At 43.3% G+C, this 16,239-nt stretch overlaps 1 protein-coding gene across 2 annotated transcripts; it reads left to right on the plus strand.

Moving 5' to 3' along the window:
* Positions 1-233: 233 nt before the first annotated feature.
* On the plus strand, positions 234-16,224 carry slc24a6a (solute carrier family 24 member 6a). 2 transcript variants are annotated; one of them, XM_055927553.1, is made up of 16 exons: positions 234-836; positions 1,107-1,220; positions 6,591-6,667; positions 6,857-6,931; positions 7,345-7,429; positions 7,702-7,805; positions 7,901-8,001; positions 8,101-8,154; positions 8,350-8,489; positions 8,764-8,927; positions 10,732-11,011; positions 13,461-13,627; positions 13,806-13,920; positions 14,048-14,160; positions 14,310-14,375; positions 14,512-16,224. In XM_055927553.1, the coding sequence occupies exons 1-16, from the start codon at positions 728-730 to the stop codon at positions 14,620-14,622; spliced, it is 1,875 nt and encodes a 624-aa protein (XP_055783528.1). In that variant the 5' UTR covers positions 234-727; the 3' UTR covers positions 14,623-16,224. The 2 variants fall into 2 exon arrangements, with proteins under 2 accessions (XP_055783528.1, XP_055783529.1); XM_055927554.1 differs by having other exon boundaries at positions 235-836; positions 8,764-8,846.
* The last annotated feature ends 15 nt before the right edge of the window (positions 16,225-16,239 follow it).

Consider the following 16,239-nt stretch of genomic DNA (forward strand, 5'->3'; position numbering starts at 1 on the left):
AATGGGACTATTGTAGTTTTTTTGTCTTGCCTAGGGAGGCAGTTACCCCCTAGTACCCTATTGGTCAGTGCTACTCCTGCAACAATTATTTTGTGCTCGTATTTGTGGATGTATTTTTATAAACATAAAATAATGATTTATTTATTGGAATTGTGTCTGTGTTGTGTGTCTTATATTAAATTATTAATGACATAATGGCGTAACATAACATGCCTCATGTTGATAAATACATATTTAGTCCCTGAGACTGGAGCTCGCTCGTTGGTGCGCCCCACCCAATTGTCGTGCTCACTGATGGTGGCACCACGAGCTCACGGTAAACACCCCTCGTGACGGAGTCATGAAGATACTGGAACAGACTGGGAGCGAAGGAGACATGATGGGAGGAGTGGGAAATTCTGGAAATAGTACAGACTTGCGACGATGTGACGCTTAAAACCGTAAGCTATTGAGTGCGAGACTAATTATTTAGCAAAAAGCCCATATCCTGTTTCCTCGGTTCCGTGGAGGAACGGACAGATGTCCGCTGAAGATGCTGCGCTTCTGAAGACAGAGAGTGGGAAATAATGGGTGCAGGGACGCTGACAATACAAATTCATGGCTGCACGTGAAGAACGAGCTTTCCCTGAGTGCATGAAAACGATTCCACCTGATCATCTGATATAAACCGGAGAACCGACGCTGCGATGGTGACTGACATGTTCTGAGCTGAGGGAACAGCGACGAGATGAAGGCGGCGGTGAGACCTAAGCGCATGAGGCTTTTCTGGCGGCTCGGTGTCTGTGGAGTCGGGCTGATCACCGCCACCTGGCTCATGCAGCTCCTAGACGTAACAGGTGCGTTTCCCCCAGAGTCGCGTTATTCATTTCATTCATACATAAAATATCAGTGGTTTATTCAATCATCACACCTGTTTCATTATTAAATTCTTATTATTTTCAAATGTTTTATTTAACCTGGCAAGACAGTTAAGAACAAATTCTTATTTACAAATTACGGCCTACCCCGGCCTCCCCTAAAAACAATGTGATCGCTTTTTATAAACACATAATATTTAATAGGCTAATATCTTTTAGGAAATAATTTATGCTGCTCTATCCTGACAGACTCTCCAAGCCCCAGTGGTGTTGTTGGTGACTTCCCGTGGTCTAAGAGAGAACTAATGCAGGAGAGAGAAGAGGAGAACCACACCTCCTACACTCCTACAACGCCCAGAGCTGGTGCACAAGTGGTTTTGTTTGTTTCTGTGCTCTTGGATCATTAGTGTCTTGTCTTTCTACCTGTGCATTACTCCTCTGCTTCCCACTCACTCATCCAGTGTCTCTAGCCTATCTGTCAATCTCTCTGGCTGTCTCTCATCATTTCTTTAAAGCCAGACTCAGTAAGTCGCAAATAAAATGTCTTTCTTCTTCAGGTTTAACATATCTTGAAATATATTGATGAAAGATGAATTTGCCATTTGGATCACTTCAAAGTGACACAAATGAAGGTTTTACGAATTATAACTCCAGCAGTTTTATTAACAAATTGCAGCTCAGATTTCTCCAGGAAATGATGAGGCATAGGCCTAGTGATAATTTCTATCGCACATGTTCTAAATGTCTCCCGCCACCACTACAGCAACACATCAACACTACATATCTAGCTACACTATATTACCAAAAGTATGTGGACACCTGCTTGTCGAACATCTCTTTCCAAAATCACAGGCGTTAATATGAAGTTGGTCCCCCCTTTGTAGCTATAACAGCCTCCACTCTTCTCGGAAGGCTTTCCACTAGATGTTGGAACATTGCTGAGGGGACTTGCTTCCATTAAGCCTCAAGATTATTAGTGAGGTCGGGCACTGATATTGGGCAATTAGGCCTGGCTCGCAGTCGGCGTTCCAATTCATCCCAAAGGTGTTCGATGGGGTTGAGGTCAGGGCTCTGTGCATGCCAATCAAGTTCTTTCACACTGATCTCGACAAACCATTTCTGCATGGACCTCGCTTTGTGCACAGCGGCATTGTCATGCTGAAACAGGAAAGGGCCTTCCCCAAACTGTTGCGACAAAGTTAGAAGCATAGAATCGTCTAGAATGTCCTTGTATGTTGTAACGTTAAGATTTCCCTTCACTGGAACTAAGGGGCCTGAACCATGAAAAGTAGCGCCAGACCATTATTCCTCCTCCACCAAACTTTACAGTTGGGGCAGTTAGCATTCTCCTGACTTTCGCCAAACTCAGAATCGTCCGTTGGACTGCCAGATGGTGAAGCGTGATTCATCACTCCAGAGAATGCATTTCCACTGCTCCAGAGCTTTACACCACCCCAGCTGACACTTATGTGCGGCTGCTCAGCCATGGAAACACTTTCATGAATCTCCTGACGAACAGTTCTTGTGCTGATTTTGCTCCCAGAGGGAGTTTGGAATGCAGTAGTGAGTGTTGCAACTGAGGACAGACTATTTTTTACATGCTACGTGCTTCAGCACTCGGCATTCAACCACTTCTCGGCTGAGCCATTGTAGTGTAACAGTTTAACTTTAGTCCGTTCCCTCGCCCCGACCCGGGCGCGAACCAGGGACCCTCTGCACACATCAACAACAGTCACCCACGAAGCATCGTTACCCATCACTCCACAAAAGCCGTGAAAACTACTTCAAGGTCTCAAAGCGAGTGACGTCACCGATTGAAGCGCTATTAGCGCGCACCACCGCTAACTAGCTAGCCATTTCACATCGGTTACAGTAGCTCCCGAGTGGCACAGTGGTCTAAGGCACTACAGTACCTGGTTTGAATCCAGGTTGTATCACGTCTGGCTGCGATTGGGAGTCCCATAGGCCGTCATTGTAAATAAGAATTTGTTCTTAATTGACTTGCCTAGGTAAATAAAGGTTAGAAAGCTCCTAGATGTTTTAACTTCACAATAACAGCATTTACAGTTGACCGTGGCAGCACTAGCTGGGCAGAAATTTGACCAACTGACTTGTTGAAAAGGTGGCATCCTATGACGGTGCCACGTTGAAAGGTTCTGAGCTTCAGTAGGGCCATTCCACTGCCAGTGTTTGTCTATGGAGATTGCATGACCGTGTGCTTGATTGTCTACACCTGTCAGCAACAGGTATGGCTGAAATAGCCAAATCCACTCATTTGAAGGGGTGTCCACATACTTTTGTATAGATAGTGTATATCTCTCTTAATATAAACGAGACTCATAAATGAGAGTTGAGTGATACAGAATAAACGTGTAATTTAGCAGACAAATGCATGTTGTAACGGTTAATATTATTGGGTCCTGGCTGTCAGGCCGTCTGCTATAGTTGATGATATGCAAGCACGCAGATTTGAAAACACTGGTCGGTCTGTCATTACAAAGTTACTTTGATGTTGCTAGTTTGAGTTTTGAATGAACTGAAATTGTTGGCGATTTTCATTCAGCAAGGGATTGAGAATATTTTCCTAGTGCAACACTTGCTAGTTGGAACATATTTCAGACTTCTCAGCACGAGCAATGCTAGCAGAATGCTGGACACTAATCACGAATGCCAGCTCTGTCTGCTGGTAAGTGAAGCTAGCTAATTTAGCTGACTAGCAAATGGATAGATACACACACACACACACACACACGTATTGCTTGCAAATGTGCATAGCCTACGGGTGGGTGATCAGCCAAATAAATGTTCATACAGTTGCTAGTTGGCTAATTGTTTTTTTCTTCTTGGATGTGGAGTTTACTATTGCAACCCTTTGATGGCACATTTATTAAAACCTATAGTTGCTATTGGTCAAGCAACATTTTTATTTAACTTGGCAAGTCAGTTAAGAACACATTTTTATTTACAATGACGGCCAAACCCGGACGACGCTGGGCTAATTGTGGGCCGCTCTATGGGACTCCTAATCACGGCCGGATGTGATACAGCCTGAATTCAAACCAGGGACTGTAGTGATGCAGTGCCTTAGACCGCTGCGTTACTCGGGAGCCCAGATAACACCGCTACCGTTGCTCCGCATTAGGCGGCCTATATTGTTGAACTTGTCTATTAAAATGACATTTTACTGCTGTAACGATCATAGCTGACTCCACTTGTACATTTTCATTTTTTGTGCAGTAGAGTAACCTACATGCTTGTAGGCTACAAGCAAACAAGAACACCGGCTGTCTGATACTGACAGATCAAAGGATGGCTTGCCCAGTGGCCGCTTGAGAATTATGTTTTGCCAGGGTTTGTTTTGGCTCCCCGACAGTTTGATATTTCATAATCACAAATGACGTAAATTATACTTACTGAGTCTGGCTATAAAGGGGTTCAGACTGATGCCTAAACCCTCATTAATACGCCTTTGAGGTCCGTGTTGCTAGGCAACTAAATGCTAAATTCTAGAACTGCTAGCAGAGTGTATTCTGGGCTTTTTTAAATGCTGCCCTGTTAGTATCGCCCACTTTTCTTGTCACGTCTGGTGTGTGTGTGCGTGCTTAAGTTAGTGTGTGTGAAACATGTATGCATGCAAATGTGCGTAGGCCAATGTGAATGAGTTTAGGATCCAGGCCAAGGCCAAGGGTCCAGGCTGTAGATGTAGGGGGTAAAACTATTTAATACATTTTAGAATAAGGCTGTAACATAACAAAATGTGGAAAAAGTCAAGGGGTCTGAATTCTTTCCCAAATGCACTGTATGCAACCTACCTCAGACCCCTTGACTTTTCCCACATTTTGTTATGTTACAGCCTTATTCTAAAATGTATTAAATAGTTTTTACCCCTTCAATCTACACACAATACCCCCATACTGAAAAAATACCCCTACTGAAATATCATATTCACATAAGTATTCAGACCCTTTAATCAGTAATTTGTTGAAGGACCTTTGGCAGCGATTACAGCCTCGAGTGTTGTTGGGTATGATGCTACAAGCTTGGCACATCTGTGTTTGGAGAGTGTCTCCCATTCTTCTCTGCAGATCCTCTCAAGCTCTGTCAGGTTGGATGGGGAGCGTTGCTGCACAGCTATTTTCAGGTCTCACCAGAGGTGTTTGATTGAATTCAAGTCCGAGCTCTGTCTGGGCTACTCAAGGACATTGACAGACTTGTCCCGAAGCCACTCCTGCGTTGTATTGGCTGTGTGCTTAGGCTCGTTGTCCTGTTGGAAGGTGAACCTTCCCCCCAGTCTGAGGTCCTGAGCACTCTGTAGCAGGTTTTCATCAAGGATCTCTGTACTTTGCTCCGTTCATCTTTCCCTCAATCCTGACTGGTCTCCCAGTCCCTGCCGCTGAAAAGCATCCCCACAGCATGATACTGCCACCACCATGATTCACCGTAGGGATGGTGCCAGGTTTCCTCCAGACGTGAAACTTGGCATTCAGGCCAAAGAGTTAAATCAGACCAGAGAATCTTGTTTATCATGGTCTGAGAGTCTTTAGGTGCCCTTTGTATGACTTCTTATACACTATATTAGGCCCAGCCTTTGGAACTTTGGTTTTCCTAGATATGGCTACTATAGAGCTGACGTGATTCCTTATTCTATATACCAGAGAAGTATTTTAGTTCTACATCATGGAAATCTATCTGAACGTTGGCCAACGTTTTGTCCTGCTGAACGCTGCCCAGGATCAAGGTTGTAGAATACTGACCAATTAAGGAGGTGAAGAGCTCAGGGGCAAACTCTGAGCGGGCTGTCATGTGCCTTTTACTGAGGAGTGGCTTCCGTCTTGCCACTCTACCATAAAGGCCTGATTGGTGGAGGGCTGCAGAGATGGTGGTCCTTATGGAAGGTTCCCCCATCTACACAGAGGAACTCTGTCAGTGACCATCGGTTCTTGGTCATCTTCTCCCTCGATTGCTCAGTTTGGCCGGGCGGCCAGCTCTAGGAAGAGTCTTGGTGGTTACAAACTTCTTCCATTTAAGAATGATGGAGGCCACTGTGTTCTTGGAGACCTTCAATGCTGTTTTGGTACCCTTCCCCAGATCTGTGTCTCGACACAATCCTGTCTCGGAGCTCTACGGACAATTTCTTCAACCTCATGGCTTGGTTTTTGCTCTGACATGCACTGTCAACTCTGGGACCTTTATATAGACAGGTGTGTGCCTTTCCAAATCATGTCCAATCAATTGAATTTACCACAGGTGGACTCCAATCAAGTTGTAGAAACATCTCAAGGATGATCAATGGAAACAGGATGCACCTGAGCTCAATTTCGATTCTCATAGCAAAGGGTCTGAATACTTATGTAAATAAGGTATTTATGTTTTACATTTTTAATACATTTGCTAACATTACTAAAAACCATTATGGGGTATTGTGTGTAGATTGATGAGGACAAAAAATATTTTAATCCATTTTAGAATAAGGCTGTAACGTCACAAAATGTGAAAAAAGTCAAGGGGTCTGAATACTTTCCGAATGCACTGTATATCCTAAAGAGTCAAGAGCCACCAGGAGCTGTGTGGCTGTTGCTAGGAGATGATTTTGAACACTCACATGGTCACATGATCTCAAATCTCAAGAACTGCTAGAGTTTTGGAGTGCAACAAACTGTGTCTTATTCCCTTGAATTGGAACCCTTCTTCAGAAAACACACTCAATCTCTCTCTCCTCTCCCTCTCTTTCAGCAATCCACGAGTTTCCAGCAGATGTCTTCTCTCCAGAGCAGAGGAGAAAAGGAGCAGTTCTTCTCCATGTAGTCTGTGTGAGTGGCCTACCATGTCATTAGGAATTAGAATGCATATATGGTCATTTAATAGGATCTCTATGTAGCTTACTGCGTTGTTTAACAATGCTGTCGTAGTATACCATTCTACTGTAACAGTAACCCAACAATCACTATGTCATCCAACTCAGTCCACAGACAAGCTGTTTCTCCTCCTGTGTTTTCTAGGCGATCTACATGTTCTATGCCCTGGCTATAGTCTGTGATGTCTATTTTGTTCCATCACTGGAGAAGATATCAGAGGTGACAATAAAAACACCTTCCCACTTCTGTTGGTTTCTTTGCAGGTTGACATTTATTGTCATGAGTCTTGCCCTAGAGGCAGAACTAAACTATTTCTGCTAGATGGGCCAGCTGCAAAGTCAAAATTGGCTATATTGTAAAAATGTTAGCTTTTTGGTCTTATTTTAAGGTTAGGGTTAGGCATTACGGTTAGCAGTGTGTTTTAAGGTTAGGGTCAAGTTTGGGGTTAGGTTTAATGACTTTGTGGCTGTGCCAGCTCGTGACCACTCTGCATTGCTGCGTACAGTATATGTCATCTCAATAAATGCCAACCTGCGGTTTGTTTCCCTCATTACTTTTTGATTGCCTTTTCACTGTTTGAAGTTTGTTTTAATTACAAAGCCTCTCTGTTTATCCATTAACCTCTTTTCTAGAATCTTCAACTCAGTGAGGATGTTGCCGGGGCAACGTTCATGGCGGCTGGGAGCTCCGCCCCTGAGCTCTTCACCTCCTTAATTGGTCAGTATTCTACATCCTTGATCCTGGGCCGCGTTCAGCAGGACAAAACGTTGGCCAATGTTCAGATAGAAATCTATGATGTAGAACAAACATGCTTCTCTGGTATATAGAATAAGGAATCACGTCAGCTCTAGTCATGGGATATCTATCTGCAAAGTTCCACAACGTTTTTGTACTGAACATGGCCCAGGTCACCAGAAGGGCCCTGCAAATGCATACCGATTGGACTGATTGGATCAATATGCACTGCTGTTGACCTCTTGTTCTCCCAGGTGTCTTCATCACTAAAGGTGACCTGGGGGTAGGCACCATTGTGGGATCGGCTGTCTTCAACATCCTCGTCATCATCGGCGTTTGTGGGATCTTTGCCGGACAGGTTACTCAACTTTTTTGAGACGGGTGAAAGCAATATGGCAGGATTTAGATTTAGACAGGCAATGTTGTACAGCAGTATGTTGTGTTCTCTCTCAGCCTATCTCGCTGAGCTGGTGGCCGCTGCTTCGGGATTCTCTCTACTACATCCTGTCTATATTGATGCTGATTGTGGTGATCTATGATGACAAAGTGATTTGGTAAGGACATTGGACCATTAACAAGACTGGGTTCTCTACATATTTATAACTCGATGATACATACAGATTGTACTTTTAAACAGTTTTTCTCTGTTGTAGGTGGGAGACCATCATACTGATCTCCATGTATCTAGTCTACATTATCATCATGAAGTGAGTAACTGACTACATTATACATTATACCCCTACATGGGGTAGGTTACAGACTTTGTCTGTACCTCTTATAGTTTACTATTTGTTCAGTTCCCCCTCTTACCCCACAACATTTTACTTCAGATAAGCACAAGCAAGGTATCTATCCATGACAAATGTTGGTTGCTATACTGTGTGTGTGTGTGTTTTGTGTAGGTTCAACAGACCCCTGTCAGGCTGGGTGGAGAGGCACTGCGGTCGAGGGGGCCAGCCCTGCTTCAGTACCTTGAGACGGACCACCGCAGTGGGGCATGGAGGAGTCGACTGTGACACCGACATGGTGCTGCTGAAGAGAGGTCGGTTTGTGTCTCTACCACTGATTGTTTGTGTGTGTGTGTGTACGGACACACTTATATCCACATTGCTTCAAATTGTTTTCAATCAAATGGAACATATCCCATTGGATCATGATTCTAAAATAGACAGACATAAAGTAGCTCTTTCAGTTGAAAACGTACTTTTGCTCACCTCCTCCCTCTCTCCTTTCTCCTCCTCTCTCTCTCCTCCTCCTCCCTATCTACTCCTCCCTCTCTTCTCCACCTCCTTCTCCTCCTCCCACATCTCTCCCAGATTCGTGTGCAGGGCAGGAGACTGCAGTAGTGATGGTGGATGAGTTGATGAGTCTGCACCCTCACCAGCTGAGCTTCTCTGAGGCAAGCCTCCATCTCCTGATCACCCCACATTTCCCCCCCTACACACGTCTCCGCATGGCAGGACGCATGGTCATCAATGAGGTACACAGGACACACACACAGCAGTATGTCTCCACACCTTAGCATGGAAAGATGCATGGTTATTATAGAAGTGCAAAAAACACCCACGTAGGGCTGTTGCGGTGTCCGTATTACCGCCACACCAGCGGTCATGAGTAATGAAGGCAGTCAAATTCCATGTGACCGTTTAGTCACGGTAATTAGGCTTTTCCAAGCTCTGCTGGTCATTAGTAGCCTATCAAACCTGCTAACTGCCTGGTACTCAGCACTCTATTGTCCCTATAATCACTCTGACATCAATGCAAATGTAAACAAAAATCTAATCAAACACTTCATAAGAGCCCATGAGTTCATGTTGCACATCATTTCTATAGGCAAGAAAACAGAGTGATGGCCTCTAATAAAAAGAGGAGGATCCCATCTACTTTCTATAGGCTAGGCCTACTATATTTATTTCTCAACTTTACTAATATTTAGCAAATATTAAGCACATTGGTTCTCTTCACAACAGAAGTATAGCCTACCTGCTGGTATGAAAATGAATCACAGGAAAAGTATCCTCTATTTGCTATATAAGTGCAGAGATGACATGTATTCTTCCCCCTGCCCCTGTTTCGAGACAGGTGCATGATAATGGTCCATTCTAAATCAAAACGAACTTTACACGTATATGTAAAGACAAAAATAAAATCAAGAATAGTCTGATGGGTGACAATATTAGCTTATCACTTGTGAATTATATATTATCACTTGTGATGCCCATCTTAAGGCAAGAAAAAAAAGTCGCACACCTCATGTAGCCTAGCCCATAGGCCTATATGTTTTGATAAGGTTTGTATCACAACTAAAGTGGCCAAAAAACTTATTTAAAATGAAGCACATCAATCCGCTTTACAACGGGTGTAGAGCCTAACTGGCATACATAAGCAGCGCATGAGTTTCAAGATTGGGGAAGATAATTTTCACCATAAAAATGCACCTTTATAATAAAAGTATTACATGCATAATCGCATTTGTGTCACTTTTGATAGTGGTGTGTTCCGCTAATGGAACATTCATTGTGAATGAGAGACTAAATTAAGCATATAGGAGGACCTATTTCTTTGTTAACCGCTCAACACATAATAGCCGCATGTGCGCACTCCCTCAAATCATTTGGATAAAATATCCTTTCTGCCACGGATTTCTAAGCAAATCTAGTCTGCTAAATGAACTAGTGTAGCCCACAGCCATATGCCATAGCCACATCAGGACCTAACATAAGGACCAACTCAGAGTATGTTCTTCTGAAATGGACTACATTTTCTTCATATCATGTTTCTTTAGACCTGTCTAAAATAAATAATGGATTTATTGTGAAGGTGTAGGCTATATTACATGGATTTATTAGACTTGTTAAAATGTAGATGTTCCAAAGGTCTGCATCAGTAACTTGTAGGCTACAGTAGTAGGCTACAGTATGCCTGGAAGCATGGAGATGCTAAATGTGTTTGTTAATTAACAGTCAATTACCGTGAGACTGACAGTTATTTGCTTGACCATCAACGGCTGACGAGGTTCCGTGGCCGCCACAGCCCTACACACATGCTTTGCATATTTCCTAACACTCCCATGCCTTAGCTTTTGCTGGATGCACGATTACAAAGCACAGACAGACACACTATGCTTGTTTCATCCCTGTTGTTCTGTTCTGGCTTAATGCTGAATGACAACATTGTGCTGTTGGATGTTCTCCTGCGCCATGCTTGAGTTGTGACATTCTCCTACTCTAACAAATAAAAACGGTAAAACGTATAAAGTTTGTCTCTTACCTTCTCACTCACAGAGGCAGAGGTTGAGCCGGGCTCGGGGCCAGGAGGAGAACGGTGGAGCGGGGGAGGAGGGGGTAGATGGGGCCACATGGGGAATAGGGAACAGTGGGGCAGAGGAGGAGAGGGGAGATGGGGGTGCATCATGGGGAATAGAGAACGGTGAAACAGGGGACAGTGAGAGGCAACCACTGGAGGGGGATGGGGGGCCGGAGGAGAACACAGAGGGGTTACAGCCCGAAGAGGAGGAGCTGGAGGAAGAAGAGGAGGTCTCCTTCAGTCCCTTCATAGTGCCAGGTGAGCGTAACCTTAAACACATTTACAAACAAGGAACCTGTTGTTATATTCTGATGATATTGAGCCTGGTTCCTCTCAAGGTTTCTTGCTGCTGCTTCTTGCTCTTCGTTGATTGAGGTCAGGTTACTGTAAAGCTCTTCGTAGATTGAGGTCATGTTACTGTAAAGCTCTTCGTAGATTGAGGTCAGGTTACTGTAAAGCTCTTCGTAGATTGAGGTCATGTTACTGTAAAGCTCTTCGTAGATTGAGGTCAGGTTACTGTAAAGCTCTTCGTAGATTGAGGTCAGGTTACTGTAAAGCTCTTCGTAGATTGAGGTCAGGTTACTGTAAAGCTCTTCGTAGATTGAGGTCAGGTTACTGTAAAGCTCTTCGTAGATTGAGGTCAGGTTACTGTAAAGCTCTTCGTAGATTGAGGTCAGGTTACTGTAAAGCTCTTCGTAGATTGAGGTCAGGTTACTGTAAAGCTCCTCGTTGATTGAGGTCAGGTTACTGTAAAGCTCTTCGTAGATTGAGGTCAGGTTACTGTAAAGCTCTTCGTAGATTGAGGTCAGGTTACTGTAAAGCTCTTCGTAGATTGAGGTCAGGTTACTGTAAAGCTCTTCGTAGATTGAGGTCAGGTTACTGTAAAGCTCTTCGTAGATTGAGGTCAGGTTACTGTAAAGCTCTTCATTGATTGAGGTCAGGTTACTGTAAAGCTCTTCGTTGATTGAGGTCAGGTTACTGTAAAGCTCTTCGTAGATTGAGGTCAGGTTACTGTAAAGCTCTTCGTAGATTGAGGTCAGGTTACTGTAAAGCTCTTCGTTGATTGAGGTCAGGTTACTGTAAAGCTCTTCGTAGATTGAGGTCAGGTTACTGTAAAGCTCTTCGTTGATTGAGGTCAGGTTACTGTAAAGCTCTTCGTAGATTGAGGTCAGGTTACTGTAAAGCTCTTCGTAGATTGAGGTCAGGTTACTGTAAAGCTCTTCGTAGATTGAGGTCAGGTTACTGTAAAGCTCCTCGTTGATTGAGGTCAGGTTACTGTAAAGCTCTTCGTTGATTGAGGTCAGGTTACTGTAAAGCTCTTCGTAGATTGAGGTCAGGTTACTGTAAAGCTCTTCGTAGATTGAGGTCAGGTTACTGTAAAGCTCTTCGTTGATTGAGGTCAGGTTACTGTAAAGCTCTTCGTTGATTGAGGTCAGGTTACTGTAAAGCTCTTCGTTGATTGAGGTCAGGTTACTGTAAAGCTCTTCGTAGATTGAGGTCAGGTTACTGTAAAGCTCTTCGTTGATTGAGGTCAGGTTACTGTAAAGCTCTTCGTTGATTGAGGTCAGGTTACTGTAAAGCTCTTCGTAGATTGAGGTCAGGTTACTGTAAAGCTCTTCGTTGATTGAGGTCAGGTTACTGTAAAGCTCTTCGTTGATTGAGGTCAGGTTACAGTAAAGCTCTTCGTTGATTGAGGTCAGGTTACTGTAAAGCTCTTCGTTGATTGAGGTCATGTTACTGTAAAGCTCTTCGTAGATTGAGGTCAGGTTACTGTAAAGCTCCTCGTTGATTGAGGTCAGGTTACTGTAAAGCTCTTCGTAGATTGAGGTCAGGTTACTGTAAAGCTCTTCGTAGATTGAGGTCAGGTTACTGTAAAGCTCTTCGTAGATTGAGGTCATGTTACTGTAAAGCTATTCGTAGATTGAGGTCAGGTTACTGTAAAGCTCTTCGTAGATTGAGGTCAGGTTACTGTAAAGCTCTTCGTAGATTGAGGTCAGGTTACTGTAAAGCTCTTCGTAGATTGAGGTCAGGTTACTGTAAAGCTCTTCGTAGATTGAGGTCAGGTTACTGTAAAGCTCTTCGTAGATTGAGGTCAGGTTACTGTAAAGCTCCTCGTTGATTGAGGTCGGGTTACTGTAAAGCTCTTCGTAGATTGAGGTCAGGTTACTGTAAAGCTCCTCGTTGATTGAGGTCAGGTTACTGTAAAGCTCCTCGTTGATTGAGGTCAGGTTACTGTAAAGCTCTTCGTAGATTGAGGTCAGGTTACTGTAAAGCTCTTCGTAGATTGAGGTCAGGTTACTGTAAAGCTCTTCGTAGATTGAGGTCAGGTTACTGTAAAGCTCTTCGTAGATTGAGGTCAGGTTACTGTAAAGCTCTTCGTAGATTGAGGTCAGGTTACTGTAAAGCTCTTCGTAGATTGAGGTCAGGTTACTGTAAAGCTCTTCGTAGATTGAGGTCAGGTTACTGTAAAGCTCTTCGTAGATTGAGGTCAGGTTACTGTAAAGCTCTTCGTAGATTGAGGTCAGGTTACTGTAAAGCTCTTCGTTGATTGAGGTCAGGTTACTGTAAAGCTCCTCGTTGATTGAGGTCAGGTTACTGTAAAGCTCTTCGTTGATTGAGGTCAGGTTACTGTAAAGCTCTTTGTGACTACTGTTGCACTTTGTTATTGATGATTGAAAAACCAAGGTGCTGCTCCCTCCATCCTCAGGAGGGCACTGTGAGCGTGTGCGCTGGCTGGTGTCATGGCCTCTGTGTCTGCTGCTCTGCTGCACTGTACCCAACTGTGTCCTGCCTCGCTGGAGCCGCTGGTACCTCCTGACCTTCCTGGCCTCCACGCTCTGGATTGCAGTCTTCTCCTACCTCATGGTCTGGATGGTATGACTACAGATCACACACACAAGCTCACACATAAAAACAAACACATGTTCCTACACATAACACACGCTGTGTGTTACAAGGTGGGACAATGCTGTCTAATGGGATTTGATCATGTTGATAAGAATGTAACAGCTTTATAATCCCATATGTCACCTAATGCCCTCTTTGCTCCCAGGTGACCATTATCAGTTACACGCTGGGCATCCCTGAGGTGGTGATGGGTATCACCTTCCTGGCAGCTGGCACCAGCGTACCGGACTGTATGGCCAGCCTGATCGTCGCACGACAAGGTAATCAAATTCTAATCAATCTGTGTGTGTTGTGACGTTAACCTTTTTTTGTTTGTTTTGTACGGTATGAAGGACATGCCTGTCTCTAACTGTATGCCTTGTTTTGACTATGGTGTGTGTATTGTAGGTATGGGGGATATGGCTGTCTCTAACTCCATTGGCAGTAATATCTTCGATGTGCTTCTGGGACTTGGGTTCCCTTGGTTCCTGCGCACTCTGGTGGTCGACTACGGATCAGTGGTAGGGCCAGATGTTTTTGTTGTTGTGTTGATTCGTTTCTGTGTGGCTCTGGATGACAAATGTTCATTAACCAAAAAGCTGCTAGGTGTTGTGTCTTTGAGGTTGCCAGATGTGCATCTACAAAAAGAGGTTGTTTTTATGGTTGGCAGGTGTATATCAACAGTAAAGGCCTGGTGTATTCAGTTGTTCTGCTGTTGGGTTCAGTGTTCCTCACTGTGAGTATCACTGTAATATCTTTTAAAGTTATTTTCATAACAAAATCAGACTGTATATAGTACTTTTCTGCTGCTCTAATCCTCTCTGTCCACCTCTCACTTCTTTCTCCATTTCTCTCTATCACTCTCTCTGCAGGTCCTGAGTGTTCATCTGAACCGTTGGTGGTTGGACCGCAGACTGGGTCTCTGTCTCATGATGCTCTATGCCATCTTCCTACTCTGCTCGGTCGGCTTCCAGCGACTGTAGGCCAGGTTCCCACACATTTTAGTATGATTATTATGATACTATTTGATGTGATGTTTTCACATGTTGACATTATTTATCAGTCGTATGTGTACGGGTATTTAGTTAATTTGCATTTGAGACATTTATGAATATTGTTATTGATGGGAAACCTCACATTTTATCTTTGATAAATGTTTCAAACTGGATCTTTTACATAGTTTTATACCGAGCAACGTGTGATTTCCGAAGATGACCAGTTGAGAACATCCACTTCACACAATGAATTTATAATGTACTGAATTTCTATCTATAGTTACTTGATGACAATGATGAATCATATTCTTAGTGAAAGTGTTAAAAGGCCCAGTGCAGTCAAACTTGATTTTCCTGTTTTTATATATATTTTCACACTGAGTTTGGAATAATACTGTGAAATGTATGATAATGCCCTTTTAGTGTAAGAGGTGTTTGAAAAGACAGTGGGATGGAGTTTTGGCCTGCCTGGTACCACCAGGTGGTAAATTACTTAAAAGACCTATTACATAGAGTTCCAAACCTATTTTTTACCATTGTTTTAAATGAAAATCACAGTAAGGTACTTAATTGTTACCCAGAAATGATTTGATATTGAGATAAAAACAGATGCAGTGGACCTTTTAAGACCCAATATTGTATTGCTTGTAGGAGTGCCACAGCAGTAACCATACTCTGCTAATCATATATAATTGTATGCTTGTAGGATGACTCTTAATGTATGTAGACTGAACAAAAATATAAACACAACATGTAAAGTGTTGGTTCCATGTTTCACAAGCTGAAATAAGAGCCCAGAAATGTTCCATATGCACAATAAGCTTATTTCTCTCAAATTTTGTTTATATCCCTGTTAGTGAGCATTTTATCCTTTGCCAAGATAATCCATTAACCTGACAGGTGTGGCACACCAAGAAGCGTGATCATTACACAGGTGCACCTTGTGCAGTGATCATTACGCAGGTGCACCTTGTGCTGGGGACAAAAGGCCACTAAATGTGCAGTTGTCACAACACAATGCCACAGATGTCTCTAGTTTTGATGGAGTGTAATTGGCATGTTGAATGCAGGAATGTCCACCAGAGAATTGGATGTTCATTTCTCTACTACAAGCTGTCTCCGTCATTTTAGAGAATTTGTCAGTACATCTGTCAGGTCTCAAAACCGCAGACCACGTGTATGGTGTTTTGGGGGCGAGTGGTTTGCTGATGTCAATGTTGTGAACAGAGTGCCCCATGGTGGCGGTGGGCTTATGGTATGGGCAGACATAAGCTACAGACAATTTGAATGTATAAAAATACCGTGATAAGATCCTAGTCCCATTGTGAGGCCCATTTTTTTTTTATAGGTATTTGTGATCAGCAGATGCATATCTGTATTCCCAGTCATGTGAAATCCATAGATCATGGCGTAATTTAAATTGACTAGTTTCCTCATGAACTCAGTAAAATCTTTGAAATTGTTGCATGTTACATTTGTGTTTAGCATGTTTTATTCACTCACTGTTGCACTGTTTTCATTGCTGTAAATACTTTGGAGCATTGTTTCTGTTTAGAGAATGAGTGCAATAAATACCAGTCTGCGCAATAATCCCTTTTGCAGTCT

This window comes from Salvelinus fontinalis, chromosome 6, assembly GCF_029448725.1.
Source record: "Salvelinus fontinalis isolate EN_2023a chromosome 6, ASM2944872v1, whole genome shotgun sequence".
NCBI classification, from domain to species: domain Eukaryota; kingdom Metazoa; phylum Chordata; class Actinopteri; order Salmoniformes; family Salmonidae; genus Salvelinus; species Salvelinus fontinalis.

Bases quoted from the DNA above. Each gene is read 5' to 3' on its own strand.
- slc24a6a (XM_055927553.1), top strand. From the start codon at position 728: ATGAAGGCGGCGGTGAGACCTAAGCGCATGAGGCTTTTCTGGCGGCTC. The intron at 837-1,106 runs GTGCGTTTCCCC...CTATCCTGACAG, and splicing joins GCAGCTCCTAGACGTAACAG to ACTCTCCAAGCCCCAGTGGT. The intron at 14,376-14,511 runs GTGAGTATCACT...CTCTCTCTGCAG, and splicing joins TGGGTTCAGTGTTCCTCACT to GTCCTGAGTGTTCATCTGAA.